Source organism: Heliconius melpomene, chromosome 11 (genome assembly GCF_056956725.1).
Source record: "Heliconius melpomene rosina isolate 202511_hmr_F chromosome 11, ASM5695672v1, whole genome shotgun sequence".
Lineage (NCBI taxonomy): Eukaryota > Metazoa > Arthropoda > Insecta > Lepidoptera > Nymphalidae > Heliconius > Heliconius melpomene.
The window spans coordinates 5,217,618-5,240,525 of NC_140399.1; the positions used below are offsets into that span (position 1 = coordinate 5,217,618).

Here is a 22,908-nt window from a genome sequence, read left to right on the forward strand (position 1 = left end):
TACACATATATACTAATAAATTAAAATACTTTCTAATTTGACATGCAATTTATTCTGCCATGTTAATAACAACCGTCGTCGCTACGCGACCGCGTTCGTCACCGCGTCATTTTGATATTCATCCTTATGAAAATAAATATAATAGTCACTTTTAGCATTTCATCTAGATTGAAATTATATTTCTATAGAAATTATATTCTTATATTTCAAGCAGGCGAAGCCGCGGGCGGGCCGCTAGTATTATAACTTGCTGAATTTCAAATAGATTCTAATTATGACACCTTGCGTAATTAGAGCTAGAGAATTAGTTAGACATGTATAATAAATAATAATATGTATGACCTAGTTTTTATATTTATTTTGTTAACATTTAACCACCGAGTTCGTTTTTTGGAAGGCTAGTACCAACGTGGGGCATAAGCGTGGGGCATATATAACACTAAGTTTTATAGAAAATATGTACGATATAATATACATGTGGCCATTAATTTTATTGTAAATTTGGGGTAGATAAAAAATAAATGAGAGAGATTTTAAACTGATTCAGTAATTTTGGAATTATATAATTTTTCTTACTTTAAAATAGAGCCTTTAAGCTCGAGCCTTTAAGTTATACGACGAGATAAAAATATTATAAAAAATATCACTAAATAATTATTATGAATTATGAATATGAACTGTATAAATTCTTATTTAAAGGTTATATCTATTGGAAAAAGTCTGGTATTCATAAAATGAGACAAGATGAGACGGGGGCAAAAGCATGCGAGTGTAAACACGGATTCGATGCCCGCTTGGGAAAATTGCATTCTAATTGAGTATTTCCATTTCTCCACTCAGCAGACAATGCCTCGAGCATTCGACGGAAAGTGGTGAACGGAAGTATTTTAATGGGCACGGAGTTTCATAACACTAAGTTCAAACCATTAACGAAAACCATTTTTATTCTGAGTGGAAATCGAACCCATAGTCGTTTTTAATCAGACGCCGTGCCACTGCACCACGGCGACCTCGTCTCTTTGTGAGTACCTCCGCCTAAAATCTATTAACAGATATTTATTTCTGTGTATTTAGATATCTGCAGAAAATATCTTACAAATACATAGATAAAAAAACAATCTGGACTAAGTTGCGGATTCACTTTTTATAACTTATGTTTCCCCTTTGCTTACGCAGAGGAATATAATTCACGCAAATCTTTATTTTTCATTGTTCGGAGGGTGCAGGCCTCCCGCAGGGTGCTGATGATGAGTTATGAGGAGTAGGCCTAGGCCGGAACACGGAAGTCGCCCCTCTACGCCTGGCCATCCCGCCCCACTTCCGATATCAATCGACGGGCTTTAACATTAACATTGCTGTATTATTTCATAATTTATTGATCATTTTGATACTTTCTCGTTATATTCTCTTATATATATAGAGTTCACAACGACATTTTCCTTTTCGTATCTAAAGTTGCTGTGTGAAATATAGCGCCTGATAATTTTGATAAGCAACGAATAATATATTGTCGTGATATTGTTGCTGAAAAAAAAGTAAATAAGTATCTTAAATTATTTTAGTTTATTTTGGCACTTTATTGGAAATCGATAACCATCTATCTATTCATAATATCTATAATATTATAAAAATATTTAATTAATATTTATTTTTATAACCCTGACACCGAGATGTCAGAGCATCGATTTAATAAAAGACTTACTGTGATTAAAACTGTTTACGAAGATACAATCCATTCGCTGGCAAACCTAAGACCATAGCTTAGTGATGTCCATAAGAGCGTGTCGGGAGCGCGTGTCTGCAATATTCGGTGCAACAGTAAGCAACAATATTCATAAATAACTTCAACAACAATGCGTGGATGAAGCGGACACGTGGCGACGCCGCGACGCGTGCTCGCCCTCCGCCCTCCGCTCTCCGCCCTCCACCTTCTGCCCTCCGCCAAGTAATCATTTACACTTATTAAACTTATTCGTATGCATTTAATTTATCATTTCACAGTCTTGTGTGTAAATAAATTATATATACTGGCAATAACATAGGAACCTTTGAATAAGATATGGAACCTTTAATCGCCAGGGTTATAGTTAAACAATTAAATAACATCATCAAACATTAATATTATAATTTAAACAAAATTAGAAAATTTGATAAGATCAGTGTAACTTGTTATTTTTATTTAAAATCGATATTATATTATCTTCTAATAAGATTAGTGAGAATTCCTTATGATATTATGTTTTTTATAATAATGAAGATAATATATCTAATAGAATACTTTTTACTATTATTTACAGTAAGCACTAAACATTTATAGGAATTATAAATTATACATGCATGGGTTGAATACAATTACAAAAATCTAATAAGATTATTGTTATTAGACTTGATAGAAAGATATAAAGTTACCAAAAGTATAATTCATTAATTCATCTATTTTAAATCTGATTTTACTGATCGTTCTTATGTTTTCTACTAATTTTTACAAATTATTACTAAATCTTCATGTTATGAACATCATTGGTGGCCATTGTACCAAACTTGGCATACTCGTGTTTGAAGAGTTTTAAAATTTAGAAAAACTTTGTAAATGATTCTATTATCTACCTATTTGGAGAATTTTCTTATTTTGAATTTGATTTATCTTGAGGCCAGTCGTGGCACAGGGGAACAAAGTGTGACTAACGCGAACGTAAACGCGAACGGCCTCGATCCCCACTTGAGAAATGAAATATTTATTTAAATTTCCATTTTCATTTCTTGTCTCTGGCGTCGAGACAAAGAGTGGCGTTGAATTTCGTCACTTAACAAGTAATGTCCCTAAAATTGGGGAACAGAGTGCTTAGCACTAGGTTCCCTCTGCCTACTCTGCTGAGTCTGGAATATAGCGTGAAGATGAGGTAAATAGTATGTTAACGTCACGATAATTGTTTTTACTAAGACCTGTGGCACTGTAGGTCATCAGGCACTAAAAAAGACCCTTTTTAATACTTACACCCATTTAATCACGCCGGCGAAACCGCAGTTAAAAACTAATTGATTTCCAGACATTTTTTTTTGGAAACTTAAATAATATGAAACACCAGACACGTGAATCGGGAATTTCACAATAATTTAAGACTAATTGGTAATAGAATATCTAATCTTGATAGAATCTTATCGAACAAGTATGAACAGTTCATATTATAGCCTATTTATTTTTTAAACATTTTCATCGTGAAAATGGACAACATAGTAAAAGTTTTCATCTACTTCAACTTCGGCTTGTAGTCATCCTAATTAGATTGGAAACAAAAATTATAGTAGGATTATCAGTTACTATTTCAAACAAGATTATATTTTTAATAAATATCCAAAAAAACATTGAGGGCGTTTTGTCGCAGCGGCACATGTTTGCGACTATAAGCGTGACAGTTGTCAATTCGATTCTCGCTTTGGGAAATGAAATATTTAATATTTTCATCCAGAGTTCAGCCACACTACATAAAATACCTCAAGAGTTCGGCAGAAAGTGGGGAATGGAAGAGTCTTAATGGGAATAGAGTATCTTAACACTAGGTCCCCAGGTTCCCTCTGCCTACACTACTATAAGCGAGACACACTATGAAGCAAAAAATAATAAAGAAAAAAATTTAGTTTTCATGTTTTTATCATTTTCTGTGTACATAGGTTTATGGAAGCCCTTCAACCTAGTACGAAGGGAGACACCCCTGTATGTAAACATTGGTTTAACCGAGTTCAAATAGATTGGAAAATGATTTAATGATTCTGCAATGATTTAATAAAAGCGGAAAAAGAAAATATTGTTAAATATAACTTTGTATATATATTAATTACACATTTTAAAATATGCTATTGTAAACATATATATTTTTTTTATAAAAAAGTTGTTTGTTAACGTAAGATACTTAAACAAACAATTATCGACGAGGATGGGATTCGAACCCACGCGTGCAGAGCACATTGGATTAGCAGTCCAACGCCTTAACCACTCGGCCACCTCGTCACATACATAATTTACAAAATATAACACAACATTGCCCAGCCCAAGTTTATATTATTTTATTTATGCTAGACAATTAAAACTTTATGTGCAAAAATTATTAATTGAATATCTTATTTAATTTGAGTACATTAAAAAAAATGAAAAGTGAATTAGCTATAGGTATCTCATGTAAAATAAAAAAATAAATCAGCTTCACTCTGTTTCCCGCACACAGCAGGGTAGGCAACCTAGTCTTAAAACACTTCGTTCCCCATTTTCCGCTGATTCCCACATTCTGGAGATTTGCGTGTTGAGTGGAGGAACTCAACGCCGCTTTGCTCCGATACTAGAGCGGAGAAATGAAAATATTAAATATTTATTTTCTTCGAGTGGGGTCGAACGAACAACCTGTCGCGCTTACAGGCACGCAGTTGTACCACTACGCTACAACAGACCTCAATTTATTTTGTGTATTTATGCTTAAAGTAGTCAAAGTGATATGGCTATAGGTAATATTATGTGATAAAGCTATATTTCATTTACATTTTGAATTTGGTTATGATAATAATTATAAAAGCAATAAAAAAATAATTATAATGACTCGCACAAATTACCGTAAAATAAGAACGGCCATGTAATAAACTTCTTAAAAACCGCCAAATAAATACTTTTTGTCAAAATATGTTTTTGAGGTAGTAATCTGAAATACGAGGAGTGTATAAGAAAAATATGATTGCAATAAAAATGTGCAAAACAAATGACATTAAGTCATGAAACGCTTATGAAATTCAATAACCTATATTATTTTAATGATATTTTTCCTTATGAGATATCATTGTTACTTTTTTAATGGAATATTTAAAAAATAGAAACCTTCGTCACTTTTAACAACACGTATGTTACCAGTTAATTTAAAAATTATTCTAAATTATTATTGTTAATTAATTACAGTAACTTGTATTACTAATATTCTGTAATTACTAATATAAACTCTCCTTACTTTATTACGGTTTCTCTTGTTCTATTCTGTCTTAAAGCTTAAGTTACAAGTTTAAAAGATGTTATATTTTTTTGTTTTTCGAACGTGTCCGTTCGAATATTAAAAAGTTAAATAGACAAGATGAAAAAAAAAGAATAAATTAAATAATAGATAATAAATAACAAGCAATTTAGAAATTTAGTACCTAATGCTTACTTACATGTTTTTACTTTAAATAGATAATTTAATTTATAAAACAAAATGTTTATTTATGTTCCATATCAAGATTACATAACCAAGTGCTCCTAAGGTAAGGTAAGGTAAGGTAACTTGTAAGTTCACCAAGCAGCGAGCAATCAGCATAAACAAATGCACCCAGGCGCCATCGCCAGTGACACGTCGCGCCCGATATGACAAATAACTTCAGAACGAAACTACACGAATACCAACATAAAATAAAAATGTCAAAAATTTAAATTAAGGATTAAAATATTCAAATTTAGTGCGCGCGTCCCGCTCGACCAGCCTGGCCCGGCCGGCGAGCCTGGACAAGGCCTTGGTATGGAGATGGACATCATTATTTAATATATTTTATTTTATTTAATGCTTCATTTGTATAATATAAACAAGATACAAATAAACAATATTTGTGAGTCACTTCTCTCTCTCTCTTCTCTCTAATCTCTCTTCTTACATTAAACCTGGATACATGTGACGTACAAAGTAACGCCAGTATTGGTAGACATAAATTTTATTTTTTAATCCATCAGGAAAAAATTAGTCATATTTTTTTTTTTGTTTAGATTCTTTTAATTTACTGTAATAAGATAACATTGTTCCAGCTAGAAGTAAATTTATATGTAAAATATTAGATTATCTATATATATAAAAGGACTTGTCCTCACTGACTGAGGTAAGACGCACGCACAGGCGTAACCGCTGATGGTAGAAACGTTAAATTTGGACAAAAGTTTACTTTCGTAATCTGGACATCCACTAAGAAGGGATTTTGAAAAATTTGATCCCTAAAGGGGGGAAATAGGGGTTGAAAGTTTGTATGGAAAAAAAAATAAATTGGCACCGATTTTTATAAAATTTGAAATTTAGATTTTTAAAAGTATTTAATTGAACACATGTTTCATCGTTTTCTAGAATTTTCCCCCTAAGGGTGCAAATAAGGGGTTGAAAGCTTGTATGGAAAATCTTTAAATCGCCACCGACTCTTTTAGACTCTTAAAAATATTTCATTGAACACATGTTTCGTGGTTTATTAGAATTCGCCCCTAAAAAAGCAAGCGAAGCTGCGCGCGTCCGCTAGTATTATTATAAGAGAATTTAACTAAACCCATCTCCACACTACTTCAACACGTCCCAATATAATAAATTAATAGAGTGTACTCCGTCAGAAATTTTAAATATTTGAAAGCATTATAAAATCAAAAAAAAAATCAAAATCTCCACCAACATAACATATTACATAAAATAAATAATACAATCATAAAGTAGTTATAAATGTAGTGTTTATAAAACGTAATTGCGGTTTTATGGTCCATATATTTTGGAGAAGGATGGCGCGTCACTGAGCATCGAACACCGGGAAGAGTGACTGTAATAGACTAGAGAAGACTCGAGAAGGGCAATTTGTTTTAATTAAGAGACGCAACGCCCATCTGTACTAAATAAACAATATCGATCGTGTTTGTTTATGTAATGGTCCAACTCGAAACAACAGATAATTAATGTTTGTCCATAGACATTCTTTTTTGTAGAGCATCTTAAGCGTCTTTCCGAAAGAAAGATATTTAAACAAAAATGTAAATGTAAATCACTTTTTCACTTAGCTAAAATCTTTTCAATATATTTATAATATATTATCGATATTTAATAATCACATAATATTCAGTCATCAGTATTTTTATTAGAATCACGCTGTATTCGAGATAGGGTAGGCAGAGGGAACCTGGGAACCTATTGTTAAGGTTCTCCGTTCCGCCTAAGACACTTTCGTTCCTTTCCGCCGAATTCTAGACACATTGCCTGTTTAGAATTCAACGTAATTGCTTTCGAAATGCAAGCGAAATCGAAATATTATACACATATTTCATGTGCACGAGTGGGAATCGAACCCACAACTTGCCTACGCCATCACTGGCCCCAACTATTCCAAATAATTCAAAGTAACGCATATTAAATCCATATCTTCCACATGAGGGGTACTCACGAGGGAACCATCTAAATTAGTCGCAGGTAGACCTGCCGGTGACAGCTTATAATCACACCCCTAGGCTGTGCTCGACAGCGACCTTTGTGCACTAATAGTAGCTACAGTATCGGCGCTGGTGTTGACATCGAAAATGAGGAAATACAATTTCTTTTTGACAGGATATTAAAGAAACGGTATATTTCGTAATTTTAATAATGTAAACGAAACTTAGTTCCGGTTCAATGTCTGTCTGTGGTTATTAATTATAAAAAAATACGTTCATACAATTTTGAAAAAAATATTAGGTAGGTAACATTATATTTTGCGGTAGTTAGAGGATAATTTTAAATTTGAAAGTAGATAAATTTAAAAAGTAAATTCAAAACAGATAATTGGAATGTTGCAAAATGATTGCATATTTAAAGTAAATTTCATCTATCGAGAAGTTACTCTTTGCCTACGTATCCGTGATGCAAATTATGAAACCAAATATTTATTAATGTCATAGCAAATTTGGTACTGGTTAGAATATAGTACATGAAGGTTGAGGGTTACTAACCTGTCTTCATACAATCGACATTTCTCTATATAGGTTTAAAAACGTGTCTATCCTTATTTCAAAGATCTAGAAATTTTTTTGGGCTTACAGTATACGGCATATTAAATATGAATAGTTTTCTCATATCTCATACCAATAACTTTTAACAGTATTTTATTTATTAAAACAGAGAAGTTCATATTTATACATGCTTTGAGTTGCCTAGCAACAATGTTTGTAAACTTAAACATTACAACACATACAAGGCGACGAACGAACGACGAACTGTAAAATCAATTCACCAAGGCTTACTCGGTCCGAATCCTCAATTATCTGACGGCAGTGAAAGCTCGCTGAAAGGAAAAGGGCTCTGGAGGTCTGGAGGTGAAGGTGAGGGTGTCAGGGTGGTATCGATTGCCACGCCCACCCGCAGCGCGTTGCTATGCGACGCCCGCCCTCATCCAGGCAAGAATGTCTTCAATATACTGTGAGTTTGCGTTTTCCCGACGGAAACGTTGAGACGTGAATTTACGTTACAGGTTTGTTTCAAAAGTGAAGTTAATATTATATGATAAATAATTATTTTTAATCTTTATAGCCGAAGCTTGATATTAAACTATCATTAAACACCAGTTAGAATAAATATATATATATGAAATACAGTAACCCATTTCTAAATATTTAACTGGGTAGTATAAATGGAAAAAGTATCATACTCGTAAACGTAAGTTGTTTCCCTTCATTATAACTAGTAAAAGTAGTGGCTACTAGTAAAAAAATAACTAAGGTTAAAAAATTCCAATATTCTTTTGTCGAAGCTGTAGGTAATTTGTATCCAATCTTCACATTTTATCTTTTACAATAAAATAATTTAAAAAACACACAAATATTGAGAGTATATATGTATATAGAGTTTTTAAATTTAATAATATGTATTTGTTGCAAGTTATTTAGGTATTTACCGCACCTACGCCAGAAAATATGCTTAACCAGTCACGACTCACCAAACAGCCGTCCCTGTCTTAAAACTATAACAAAACCAAAACATAAATAATAAAATATAAAAAAATGGAATCCTATTACAACCCTAAAACCAAGTGTTATTTATGTCCTTTTTATCTCAAATGACCATCATCTTTTGTCGCAGCCGCAGATTTTAAGAAAGAGAAAAATAAAAAAGTCTACGATTGCCTATGCCGACTCCTCTATAGATCCGATCTTAATAGTTCGAAAAGATTTAAGATCTTTAGATATTATCGCTTTGTTTAATTTTTCAATTAGCAATAATAGTTACACTAATATTCAGAAAAACAATTCTACAAATAATAAATTAATATAAGGGAATCCATATTTAATATTACCGTATATAACGGGTACATTTTATGAACTGACAATAACCGAATTAAAAAATAAACTACTTATTTTGTTAATAACTATCAATGCATTAAGTTAATTAATACAATTAACCTAGGTACTTAGGTATTAGTTAAAATGAAATTTAAATGATGCTATACATCATCAATATCTATATCTAAATAAATATTAAAAAGCCTTATTTCGTTATGCCAATAATAATAAACATCTAACAAACAAACAAAAAAGTGTAGATAAAATCTCAAATTAAACTTACAAAGATGAAATATGTATACACTTATCATATTAAAATTATAACCTATAATTTAATTTTCGATACGGCCCCATAAAAACTAAAGGTTCAGTGATGTCAGGTGAAAAAAATAAAAAAAACGTCGCACATTCGTTTTTTTTTTAGTTAGTTAACGCGCGTTACTGTTTAGTGGTTCGGAATAGATAAATGGTTCGTGTTCTAAGAAAACCCTTCATATATTAAACTTCTATTTGTGCTTTTAATTTATTTATTAGTGCGGCACTATATATGGTAATAATATAATTAAATAAGTTTTGGTCTATTTAAGACCTATTTAAATTAGTCCAAATTCCAACCAAAGGCCAATACTGCTTATATATGTAGATCTTGGTCTTAGGCAAAAGCCTGGGGTTGAGTTCCGTCACTCCACACGCAATGGGTCAAAAAATTGGTGGAAAGTGGGAAACACAGTGTCTTGACACTAAGTTCCCAAGTTCTCTCTGCCCTGCTACGTACCATTTAGTTTTTTATACATCACTAAATTAACAGGGCATCACATTTTCCAGCTTTCTTAATAACACTGACTTGAAACTTCTGCTAATTGTGAAATTTAGTTTTCTAGTATAAATAAATATACAATAAGTATTAACTAATCATAAATAAATAAGCCGTCGTGGCGCAGCGGCACAAGAGTGTGACTGCAACGTGACGGTTGTGGGTTTGATCCCCGCTCGAGGAGGTGAAATATTTATTTACGTTCATATTTCCATTTCTTAATACTCTCAACACGCAATATCTCCAGAATTCGGTAGAAAGTGGGGAACGGAGTGTTTTAACACTAGCCCCTGCCTACCCTGCTGTGTGCGGGATACAGCGTGAAGCTGATTTTATTTATTTTTTATTATTTTTATAAATAAATAGTCATTGATTGTAATATTTTCCCACGGTAAGTTGCTTGTGGCTGTACCTCAGGCCATGACGGATGACTTCCATGACAGACTAACGTTTGCCTTGATCCTTGGAGATCGGACAGATTAAAAAAAATTATAATTTATTTTTAGTTACTATATAATGTAATTCTAGTAAATAACTTAGTAACTAGAAAATATTATTTCATATCCTTTTAAAATAGGAGTTTTGGTAAACTTATTTGTTGTTTTGTTTTATTATTTTCAAGTTGTAGCTCCGATTTAGTGGCAACCTGAAAAATCTAGAATCGGTGTTAAACCTCTTTATTAAGGCATTTCTATTTGCGACTTTCCTCCGAGCTTTGGACGCATTGTGTGTTGAGTGGCAGAGCAACGCCGCGCTTTGCCTTGTTACTAGAGCAAAGAAATAAAAATATTTAATATTTAATTTCCTTCTATAGGAATCGAATTCAAAACCTCACACTTCTCACGTCACGCACCCTTGTGCCATTTGTTGTTGCATCTCTATACACGGTTACAAATTTAAAAAAAATCTGCTCTGCTCCCGTAAATAGCAAGATAGGTAGAGGGAACCTAATGTTAAGATACTCCGTTCCTCACTTTCCGCCGAATTCTGGAGACATTTCGTCTTAAGTGGTGGAACTAAACGCCGCGCTTTGCCTCTTTAACCCACGACCTCACACTTCTGCCTCTGCGCCATTTGGCTGTTGCATCTCTATAGAAGCTTATCTTTTCTCAATTTATATTCCTAATAGTTTCAAATATTATAATCAAAACCGTTATATCCATTAACAGGTGGTGAAGTTTGGAGCTGAACAATAGTATTCAGATCCATCGCTAACAATGGCCTTCTCCATCTTCAAGTCGGCGCAACAGATGCAAGAATACAACCTCGAATGATTAATTGTACGAAACTACAAACGTTTTACATGAAAAAAATAAAAAATATAACAAAATGAAACAAAAACATTTTTGCCTTTTGTTTATTGCGACGACGCCAACTTGTCTGCACCGGACTGATTCGAATTTCGAACTCGGATCATTAATTATATTTTGTCTTACTCACGCATCTCATTTTCGAGTCGATATGATCTATAGATCGGGCCTATGGATCTATCGATCACGCGCATCGGAATCTAAATTTATTCATTTGGTCTCCATCTTTGGTCATGTTTTTGCGGACGATTTTTATTGTTCCCGGGGACGGTATTATTAATGACCCACTTCGATAAATAAAATTTAATGATGTACTATTAAATATATCTATGGAGCTATCGCATAATATTATACATAACAAAAATAAACTGTTTCAAGCAAATAATAGTAAAATCATTGTTAATTAATTCCATCAATTCTTATAACTTTATATTTTTATCTATATTATTAAATGTTAAATAACTAAGATGGCTTATAGAAAAATACTTTATAAAACGTACCTAATTATCTGTAAACAATATTTCATCTTCGGGGATGACATGGTGCGAGACAAAAAACGAAAGGTCGAAATGACCGCGCCAAAACCAAAACGTTCCGTTCAAAACAAATAAAAGCTAAACAAAAAATGAAGTCTGTTAATAAGCTGGATGACATTTGGGAATTTAAAAAATGTATTACAAATATTATTCATAGCTATCGGGGGAAAGACCAAAAGATTATAAAAACGGGAAGATAATTATTTCGGACTTACTCTAAGAGCAAGCTTCATCAATTAACCAAAAGAACATTGTCATATGTCGGCATCCTACTAATATTATAAAGGATGTCAGGATGGATGTTTGTTCCACTTTTACTCAAAAACTGCTGAACAGATTTAGATTCAGTACCTAATACAGCATCAGGATAAGCTATAATTTATGCTAAGATTTTATATGACTTGGCTATAATATAACAATTAGTTGAAGCGGGCGAAGCCGCGTGGGTCGTATATAGGTATAAACGTTTTATTGTCTATACGTACATATATTTTATTGTTTTATTCTTCGGACATGACGTTTTATGAACGTTATTCGTCGAGCCAGTCTTGTTTCGTTGGAGGATTGCTTCTTCGTAACAAGCCTTGGATGGCGTGATAGCAAATAATTTTATAAGGACCTTTAACAATATGTCAAGCCCATTCGTATTCACTTTTTTCTTACTTTCAATAAATAATACGTACGATCATAAGCTTACATTGTTCGATTTCGAGCGAGCAAAGCTTTGAAACGATATTTCTCGAAATTTCTTTATTTTTATATACATGTATATAAAAAAAAAGTTACAAAGCGGATTCTTTATGCATTTCGAGGATGCATTTGTTATTATGGGAGAATGATAATGTGATTATTGTTTTGCGAGCTTTCAAATGATTAATAGTCGATTGTCACGGATAATGAAGTGTTTTGAAGTCTTTAAATTTTGAAAGGTTTACAATAAGACGAAAGGTCTATTAATTTATAGGCTTCTTGATTGATTTTTGTGTTTAGGTTAGTATTGAAGCTGGTATATTCATTCGTGATGTAATTATATACGTAAAATACTCGTATGTTTATTGGCCGTAAAGCTGGTACGTCAAGTAATAAGTAGGTAATTTTAATTAAGCTTTATTCTATTTTATTTTAATTAAATAAATATATTCATCTAATTTTTTTTATAATTTATTTCTTAAGCACACATAAAAAAACCTTTGGATCTTGACAAGTAAATCATCTACCTACGCTTAATTAATTTATTCCTCTAATAGGTTTTTGTAATTAAATATACCTCCATTTTTGTTTTAATAATAAATTATGAATCTTTAACAACACTGGCATGTAGGTACGTATTTATATAAAACACTTAACCGTCATTATTTGTTACTAGCGACGCCTCGCGGCTTCGCCCGCTTCATAATCTTTTTTGTTTTTTTACTACTCTAAATTACTTTAGTGTTCTAGTAACATTATTATTTTAATAATAATATCTATACATTGGGAACTAAAGTTTGAGCTATTTTAATAAAACATTCATTTTATTTATATATTTGATATACCTAACCTTTTCTTATTAAATGAAACAAACACTAAATATTAAAGAAAGTTTGGCAAAATACAATACTTGTAAAATGAAAACTGTATTTAAATCGGTCAACTAACACACAGACAAACACTTAAAAACTTAAATAATTGTTTTGGGTTCTATTACATTGAAAAACACCTCCAATAATAGATTTTCTCACACACCTTCCACGCACAGACAGCGATCAGTAACAATTTTATTATATGTATATATTATATATACATACATAAGTAGATTTTATTGAACATTCTAAAAATATATTCTATAACTTTTTTAATGATCCTTACTTCAAACGTTGATATCATCAATTCTATTCATAATCGACGAACACCGGGACAATGTCGGCCCAAATTAATAATCGAACCTGTACACGTAATTTTAATTTGAGCCTATTGGTGGTTTCGTCACGCTCTCTCATAAGAATGCAGATTTTTTTCTGTTTATAGAATTGTTATTGTTATAGTCGTAGCTCGTGTCGATCTTTTGATTGTGGGGAGCGATTGCCGATAGCCATACTATTAAGTTCCAATAACGTTTAGTACATGCGGTAACTATAAAGGCGGTTGTTAAATAATTGAATGCCATATTAATGTTTATGTAATGGAAATAAGGATTATAATAGATTCATAATATTTTTTTTTAATAAATAAACCAACTCTTATTAGGTACATCTCTTCATGTTTTTAATCGATATTTTATCTGGGTTAATTTTGATAAGTTCATAGCCTTTGACTTTTAATGTTTTTAAGTACAATTTATCATATATTTATTATTTCTACTTGCAAAGTTGAAATAATTATGTTTGTATAAGTAAATTAGATTAGATCGCAGCGTTAAGTTCCGCCACTCAACACATAATGTTTCCAAAATTTAGCGGAAAATGAGAACGGAAGCATCTAACTTAATAGGAAAGCAGTGTTTTAACATTAGGTTCTCAGGTTCCCTCTGCTTACCCTGCAAGAAAGAGATACAGAGTAAAGCTAAAAATATGTTAATTACATAATTACGTCTATTGAACGTCCTTATCTTTTCCAGACATGTAGTATAGATAATACTTGCAACGTGCTAATTATTACAAGAAATAGAAAATATTTTAAAATTTTCCAAGAAGTACTTATATTGTACAGAGGCCGTAGTGGCGCAGCGGCAAAAGGGTGTGACTGTAACGCAACGGTTGTGGGTTCGATCCCCACTCGAGGAAGTGAAATATTTATTTACGTTTATATTTCCATTTCTTCGTTCTGGTGTCGAGGTAAAGCGCGTTGAATTCGGCAGAAAGTGAGGAAAGGAGTGTCTTAACTATAGGTTCCCACTGCCTACCCTGCTGTGTGCGGGATACAGCGGGAAGCTGAAAAAAAAAGTACCTTTATAATTTATTATTTAAAAAATCTGGAATGTTTGCTTTGGATTGTAAGGTATTCTCAAAAAACAATATATTAAACTTAATACGTAGGCGGGGCTGCTCCTCCCTGGACGACCAACCCGCCTATTAACCACTTAGCCAAATCACTTCTGTATCAAATAATTTATGTAGAAAGACCGTAAGGTATATTTATGTTATCGAAAAATGATCCATTTATTTTTTTTAAGACAAAAATATCGTGTTGTCTTACAAAATATCGTACCTATATATTTTTTTATTAAATAGGTTTTTATTAATGGCGTTACTGGTTAAAAGATGTTATTTTAAAGAGGTAAATCTATTTTATACATAGATTTTTATAAAAAAATTAAATAAATAAAAAAATAACGAATAAAAATAAAATAAAAAAAAATAGATTAAAATTTACTTTTTTAAAATAAGATGTTATTTTAAGTTTTTAATAACCAGTAACGTCATTAATAAAATTTATTTAGATCATAAAAAACTTAACGAAATAAATAGATATGTACCTATATACAGTTAATTCAATAATTTGTATTTAATTTGGTTAGTAAAAATTACATTACATTCTCTGAAAGGGTAAAACCCTAAAGAGATCCTTGGGGACCTATCGGTTGTGTGTTGGAGTAGGGGCGTTATTGAATTTCCCGCGACCACTTGACACTCTGTGGGAACTAAGAGGACAACCTGATTAGTTATTTATAGCTTATAAATAACTAATCAGGTTGTCCTCTTAGCTCCGCTTCCCCCTTTTCGCCGAATTCTGGACGCATTACGTGTTGAGTGGCAGAACTCAACGCCGCGTTGTACCTCAACACCAGAGCATGTTCGATATTTCCTCAAGTAGGAATCGAATCCATGAACTGTTGCGTTAAACTCTTGTGTGCCACTACTGACATTTATTAACATTGTAATGAATACACAATTTAGCTCAATTAAATTTAAAAACATTCAATATTTCCATAATCTTTTGTGCGCGAGGGCCGCAATATTGGTTTCCATCGGTTCTTAAGTCCTGCAAAAAAAAAAGTAATCACGTTTTTTTGCACAGCAGTAAATCTAGTTAGCTAATAAAGTTCCACCATTCACCCTTGCTGCAATCAATGTCTAATTCCGTATTCGCAGCTTACGATAATGATTAACGACAAACTTTATTAATTCGATCTGCTGGGATTAAAGGATGCCACGTAGGGAGGGGGGTCGGTGAAAAAACAAACGAATTTTGCAAGGGACCTAGCGTAGAGGGATCTTTTAAATATAATGATGTAGGGTTGTTTCCAGCGGTTTCAGTGAATTGTAATATTTCTTATAAAATGTTTAGAAAGTCTGAAAATGTAGTTAAGGAGTTTCCCTACTAAGACTGCTAATATATATTACAAAAGTATATATAATAGATAGATATTTGTCATTTTACGTTTTTATTAGATCTATATTTTTATTTTCATTTAATAGTTATAAAATCTAAGAAACTGAAATTACCTACCCACTTGTAATAATTGTGTCATCATGAAAACGCATTAAGCTGGTCTGATGATGGAGCCAGATCCTGAATAATGGAACTCTTGAAAGATTGCTATTAAAATAATAAAGTTTAGACTAAAAAGTGTTTTTCAGATGGTTAACTGTAAATAGGTACATTTACAGCACATAAACAGCGGGAACCCGCTGGATTCAAAGGGCGCAGGACCAGACGGAGTGGCGAGCATTGGGGGAGGCCTATGTCCAGCAGTGGACTTTAAAAGGCTGATGGATGGATGGACAGCACATAAGTATATTTGTTAATAAAAACACCTTAATAGTTTCTAATTGAATACAGTTCATGATAAGCTATACGCACAAGACACAACCCTAGCTTATCAAATCACTGTACTAACACGGAGCTCTGTTACTTGCCTTTAGGGACGTACTCGTTTTTAATAAACACATTTATATAGCAATAATACAAGCTGTAATCGTTACTGTTGCTTTTATTTTACGACTAAATCGTGGTTTATTAAAAAGAGTATAAAATTTTACAAAAAGGCAGATAGAAATTACTTAAATATTTTAGCAAATATATATTAGCAAAGAGAACCTAATGTTAAGGCATTCCGTTCCCCACTTATTGCCGAATTTTGAAGGCATTGCGTGGTCAGAAGCGTAACTGAACGCCGCACTGTTGCCTCGATACCAGAGCGAAGAAACTATAAATTTAAATAAATATTTCATTTCCTCGAATGGGGATCGAACCCATAACCAGTCACGTTCACATAACACTAGTGTGTCCTACCCTGCCCTGCCCTGCATCACGACGGACTATTGTTATATTACTAGATATTCATTTTGTAAAACCCGTCACAGATATTAAAATAGATTTTATTTTTCACGCCATATTGTCCCGTACATGATTTACTGTCACGCTCTATCCACGTTGATAATATATACTATGACTTTTATGTTAACAAAAGTATGACGTTATTTAATATATAAAAATTGTTTATTTGTCCTGTACATCTATATTTATATATTTATTGCTGCTGCTGCTGCTATTGCTGCTATGCTTTGGTTTTTTCTATTATTTCTCTACATTTTCAGAATAAACAGAGGGAAATGAATGAGGGGAATGTTACATAGCTGTCTATTTTTTTTTATAGAAATTGATAAAGATATATGTAACGGATATTACTTTATTTTACCACATTAAGGAGATAACAGTTTGAACGTAAACATATTCAACATATATAACACCTTCAATGTCAAACATGTACCAACCACGATTGAGACTAAAAATCAATAAATAATACATACTAATGAATTAACATTTTCGGAAATATTATAATTTTTCATCAGACTACATAATAAATAAGGTTGGATAGGGAAAAGAATGAAGAATACGTTTAAATGTATATGTATATAAACAAATGATAATTAGAATATTTAAGTATATAGATATTTAAAATATTTTTAGATACCTTTTATTATAGCTCAAAAATAACTTAATAATATAACAAAATTGTCACTCAGGCTGTGTCATCACACAAGCTAGTGCTCTACGGGCTCTACCATGCGACGCTCTTATCACCAATATTCACTATATCTTAAGTATCTGTCATATCTCGAAAATAAGAAAGAAGTACAATCAACAGCAAAAACATGTATATATACATATTTAAAAATATTTTATTTTGTTTGAGAAAATAATTAAATATTAAAATAAAAAAAATAATAAAAAATCGATACAATAAATATACCTGATAATCTGATACAATTCGTAGGTATATAAGTTATTCAGTTACAGTAAATACATTATTTGAGTAATAACACATATATATAAAGTAATTGTCTAAAGTAAAGTAAACTACGGCGGCGTTGAATTCTGCCACTCAACACGCAATGCCTCCAGAATTGGGCAGAAAGTGGGAAACGGAGTGACTTAACACTAGATTCCCATTGCCTACCCTGCTGTGTGTGTACGGGATACAGCATGAAGCTGATTGAAAGATTAGAATAAATTAAAACTGATGACTATAAAATAATTTTAAGAAATAAAATGATACATATCAACAGCGTACTTTACTCTATAAAGTAAGGCATATTTAGCATTATAATACTAATACTTAGTAAAACAACATATATTAAATATATTATATAGTCCAGTTTTACTATTCATATATCTTAGTATTCAAAACTGTCTTAAAGAGAAGCAGGAAAACATTTACCGTATCTTGGCATTGTCATATTTTTATTGAGGTACAAAGATTTCCTCCTACCGTAGTCAAGTCATTTAGCAATAAGTGTTAATACTAAGCAGATGTTATTCTTACAAAATAAATTTAAATTTTAAACATTTTACTCTGTGTCTGTACCTATATATAGAGATCAAGTTGATATTTAAATGTCAATAGTTCGTGAATCTTTATTTTTCTAAAGTGTGTGTATGTTGACCGACTCTAAAATGGTAAGTGATATAATTATACGGTTTATTTATAATTTTATATGGATATTATTACATATGTAGTTAAATAAATATTTATTATCGACGCTTATATAAGATGGCAGTCTATACAAATAAAAGATATGACTAGTGTTTTTCATTATATGTTGCATTTTGTAATGTTCTACCAATATAACAATATTAAGATTTCAAGGACATTTTTACGCTTATAAACAAAGTCAAGAAACAAAGAATATATTGTTTTATTTATTTATTTATATCTGTAGTGATTATTAGGTTTTTTTTCTTTTTTCTTTCAGCTTATAACAGGGTAGGCAGAGAGAAAGTTAAGACACTCTGTTCCCCGCTTTCCACTACCCACTTCTCCAATTTTCGAGACATTGCTGGTGTGCCACTGTGCCACAACGGCTTTATTATTAGATAATAGTGAAATATTTGTAATATTATTTTATTTGCAATAAATTCTCCGCTCGTTTTGCGAACTTTAACTTAAAACTTTTAATTATATCATTTTATATTTTCAGACCAAAACGACAATATTAAGATTTACTGGAATAGTTGTATTCTTGATTGTTGGCGGCTTAACATTTGCATTGGCCGTTCCGTCAATGTCAGTGAGTGAAAGTCATCGCCGTGGCCCTGACTCTTGTAGACCAGTTATAATCGCTCATCGTGGTGCAAGCGGCTATGTACCTGAACATACCCTCGGATCGTACGCCCTAGCTATTACCATGGGCGCTGATTATGTTGAACCAGACCTCGTGATGACCAAAGATGGCTATTTAATCGCAAGACATGACAATGAACTTGGGTTAACTACTAACGTAGCTTCTCATCCAGAATTCGCACATCGTCAAAAAACTCAGAAAGTTGATGGTAATAAAGTCACTGGATGGTTTACTGAAGATTTTACATTAGCGGAAATCAAAATGTTAAGAGCAGTAGAACGTATTCCGGACATACGACCCGGAAATGCTCGAATGGATGAAAGTTTCGAAGTACCAACATTTCAAGAAATCATAGATTTAGTAAAGGGATTACAAATAAGTTTGAAAAAAAGTATAGGTATCTATCCAGAAATAAAACATAGCAGTCATTTCAAGCAGTTAGGGCTACCGATGGAGGAAGTTCTTGTTAATACGTTTCATGAAAATGGATATAAAGATTCCGATGCACCTGTTTATATTCAATCATTTGAGGTTAATAATTTGAAGGAATTGAAGAAATTGACAAATCTTAGACTATTACAGTTATATGAGAGCGATATGAATCTACAGCCAGCGGATCAAATTTTAATAGGTAGCAGTCTCACTTACGGTAATATGTCAACACCAGAAGGACTTGCTGAAGTAGCAAAGTATGCAGCAGCTGTAGGACCAGATAAAACTTCTATAATTCCTCGAGATAGCAATAACAACCTTGGAGAACCAACGAGTTTCGTTGCAGACGCTCATGCGAATGGACTTAAAGTTCATCCCTATACCTTCCGAGCAGAAAATACGTTCCTTCCAAAAGAATATCAAAATGAAGATCTATCAAAATCTGGCAATTTTGTAGGAGAACTGCAAAAGTATATAGATGCTGGAATAGATGGCCTTTTTTCAGATCAACCTGATTTAGTTTACCGCATGCGAGGTCCATGCTTATAAAGAACTAAGTTATATTTAAAGCTAAACTTACTCTGAAATATTTATTTACGTTTATATTTACATTTCTTCGCTCTGGTGTCGAGGCAAAGCACGGCGTTGAGTTTTGCCATTCAACGCGCAATGCCTGGAGAATTCGGCAGAGAGTGGGGGGCAGAAGGTTCCCTCTGCCTAGCCTGGTGATTTAATTTTAATTCCCTCGAGTGAGAATCGAATACACAACCGTTGCGTTACAGTCATTAGTCCCTTTTGCCCCTAATGTGCAATATTTTGCAAAAAATATAACAAAGGCTCACAATATACCTAAGTCTGCTACGATGAAAATACTTATTAAAATAATAATGATAAGATATGGATTATTATAAGTGTTGGTGGCTGTCATTCAAACCTTATCAACGTTTGTAAAAATATATATATGTACATATTATTTGAGTGTGAAACTGTTTGTCAATTTATTTTGCTTCCTTTACCTTGTTGTTTATTGACATTATAAATGCAGAAATATTATAGAGGTATACTTTATGATATCGCTTTAACTATTAAATAGTATGATTAAAGACGCTAGATTTCGTTTTAAATTTTATTTTTATTCATCTATAACTAAAGAAGATTCTTTGTCTTAAACTATCTAGTTTTATTTTTTTCCTCGCTCTCCACCCACACTGCATTTTGTCTGGAAATCGAACTCACAACCGTTGCGTTCCTTTCAGCTTCGTTAGAATTAGCTCAATTGAATACTTTTTACGTTTACACTCTCGCGTTTTTAGAATCTAAATAAGAAACATTTTCTTTGTCTGTAATGGAATTGAAACCTATATGATACATTACCTACTTTAGACCAACTAGAAAATATTTTTTCGCAGAATTAAAAAATATATATATTTTTATAGTTCTAACATTATTTTTTAATACTTTATTAACAATGTAAAATTTGTGGCAAAATAATGTAATTATTATTGTTTAATTTTATTTGTTCTTTGTGCAGACATGCAGGTATATCAAAGTCAGTCGATTAAAAATACATTTGAAATATTTTAATGATAAAATAACTAAATGATAAAAATACTAATTAAGGCAGACTTTTCTTATTCTAATTATAAGATATACATCATTAACACGCTTGTTACACGTAACGTACCAACATATATGCGATTAAAGATAGTACCATATTAATTCCATTAGAAAATCAAAAGTTACCTACGTATTTGATAAGAATATTAATCACTAAATTATTTTTTAATACTTTATTATTTTAATTGAGTAGTAAATATGGGTGTGTCAAGATGTGTTCCAATTCTTTTGTGTACAACTCTCGTTATTCTGAATTTTGATTCAGTAAGTCCAGTAATTAATTCTAGAGGAGTGCCAAAACGACGTGGTCCCGATGACTGTAGACCTGTGGTTGTTGCGCATCGAGGGGCAAGCGGCTATGTACCCGAACATACGCTAGGCTCTTATGCCTTAGCAATTACAATGGGGGCTGACTACGTAGAGCCAGATTTAGTCATGACTCGGGATGGTGTTTTGATATGTAGACACGAAAATGAACTTAGCCGAACTACGGATGTCGCTGAAATAGAAGAGTTTTCTGAAAGATTTAAAATTAAAATTATAAATGGCCGCAACGTAAGTGGATGGTTTTCAGAGGATTTTACTTTAGCAGAAATAAAGACTCTTAAGGCAATAGAAGCACTACCTCTAGTGAGACCAGCAAATACAAGAATGAACAAGGCTTATGATATTCCAACTTTTCAGGAATTAATTGATCTAGTAAAAGCCCTAGAAGTCAGTGAAAATAGGACAATTGGCATTTACCCCGAATTAAAATATGGGACTTATTTCCAGGAACTCGGGTTAGCTATGGAACCCAAGGTAGTTGAAGTATTTCACAAAAACGGATATATTGGTAAAGATGCACCAGTTTACATACAGTCTTTCGAAGTAAATAATTTAAAAGAATTAAAAAATATGACAAACCTTAGACTTTTGCAATTATATAATAGTAAAATATCTATGCCTTTTGATCAGGCACAACTTGGTACTGGCCTAACATTTGGCGATATGGCTACACCCGAGGGCTTGGCAAATGTAGCTGAATATGCTAGCGCTGTTGGACCTGAAAAGGGATATATTATACCACGAACATCATCAAATAGGTTAGGTTCTCCAACGACTTTTGTTAGAGATGCTCACGCAGTAGGTCTGCAGGTGCACCCGTGGACATTTCGTGCTGAAAATGTCTATTTACCTACAGAATTTCAAATAGGGAATGTAATTTCTGATTTTGGAGATAGTGTTGGAGAAATTCAAGCATTTCTAGCAGAGGGTATAGATGGTTTGTTTGTTGATCATCCCGACATACTGGTAAGACTTCGAGGATCATGTTGAGGTTAACTGCTGTTACTATAATATTTAAATTATAAAAAATGATATAATAAATTATATATTATATGCCTGTCTTATTAACTTATTTTATGTTTTATTATACTTTTTACATTTTATGTTTTTTAATACCATACAGTCGGGGTTAGACCAGTTGTGGCGCAAGGCCACAAAGTGTGACTGTAAACGTGACTGGTTGTGGGTTCGATCCCCACTCGAGGTAATAAAATATTCAATTAAAATTATATTTTAATTTCTTCGCTCTGGTATCGAGGCAAATTTTACAAGA

The 22,908-nt window shown here is 32.4% G+C and overlaps 2 protein-coding genes and 1 non-coding gene across 3 annotated transcripts; 2 read left to right on the top strand and 1 right to left on the bottom strand.

Moving 5' to 3' along the window:
* Positions 1–3,924: 3,924 nt before the first annotated feature.
* TRNAS-GCU (transfer RNA serine (anticodon GCU)) lies at positions 3,925–4,006 on the bottom strand. Its single transcript has one exon. It is a non-coding gene; the product is annotated as a tRNA-Ser (tRNA).
* A 14,346-nt stretch (positions 4,007–18,352) lies between these two features.
* On the top strand, positions 18,353–20,677 carry LOC146534530 (uncharacterized). The gene is made up of 2 exons (XM_085192550.1): positions 18,353–18,594; positions 19,116–20,677. The coding sequence occupies exons 1-2, from the start codon at positions 18,574–18,576 to the stop codon at positions 20,238–20,240; spliced, it is 1,146 nt and encodes a 381-aa protein (XP_085048676.1). The 5' UTR covers positions 18,353–18,573; the 3' UTR covers positions 20,241–20,677.
* A 607-nt stretch (positions 20,678–21,284) lies between these two features.
* LOC146534531 (uncharacterized) lies at positions 21,285–22,707 on the top strand. The gene has a single exon (XM_085192551.1). The coding sequence runs from the start codon at positions 21,507–21,509 to the stop codon at positions 22,623–22,625; it is 1,119 nt and encodes a 372-aa protein (XP_085048677.1). The 5' UTR covers positions 21,285–21,506; the 3' UTR covers positions 22,626–22,707.
* The last annotated feature ends 201 nt before the right edge of the window (positions 22,708–22,908 follow it).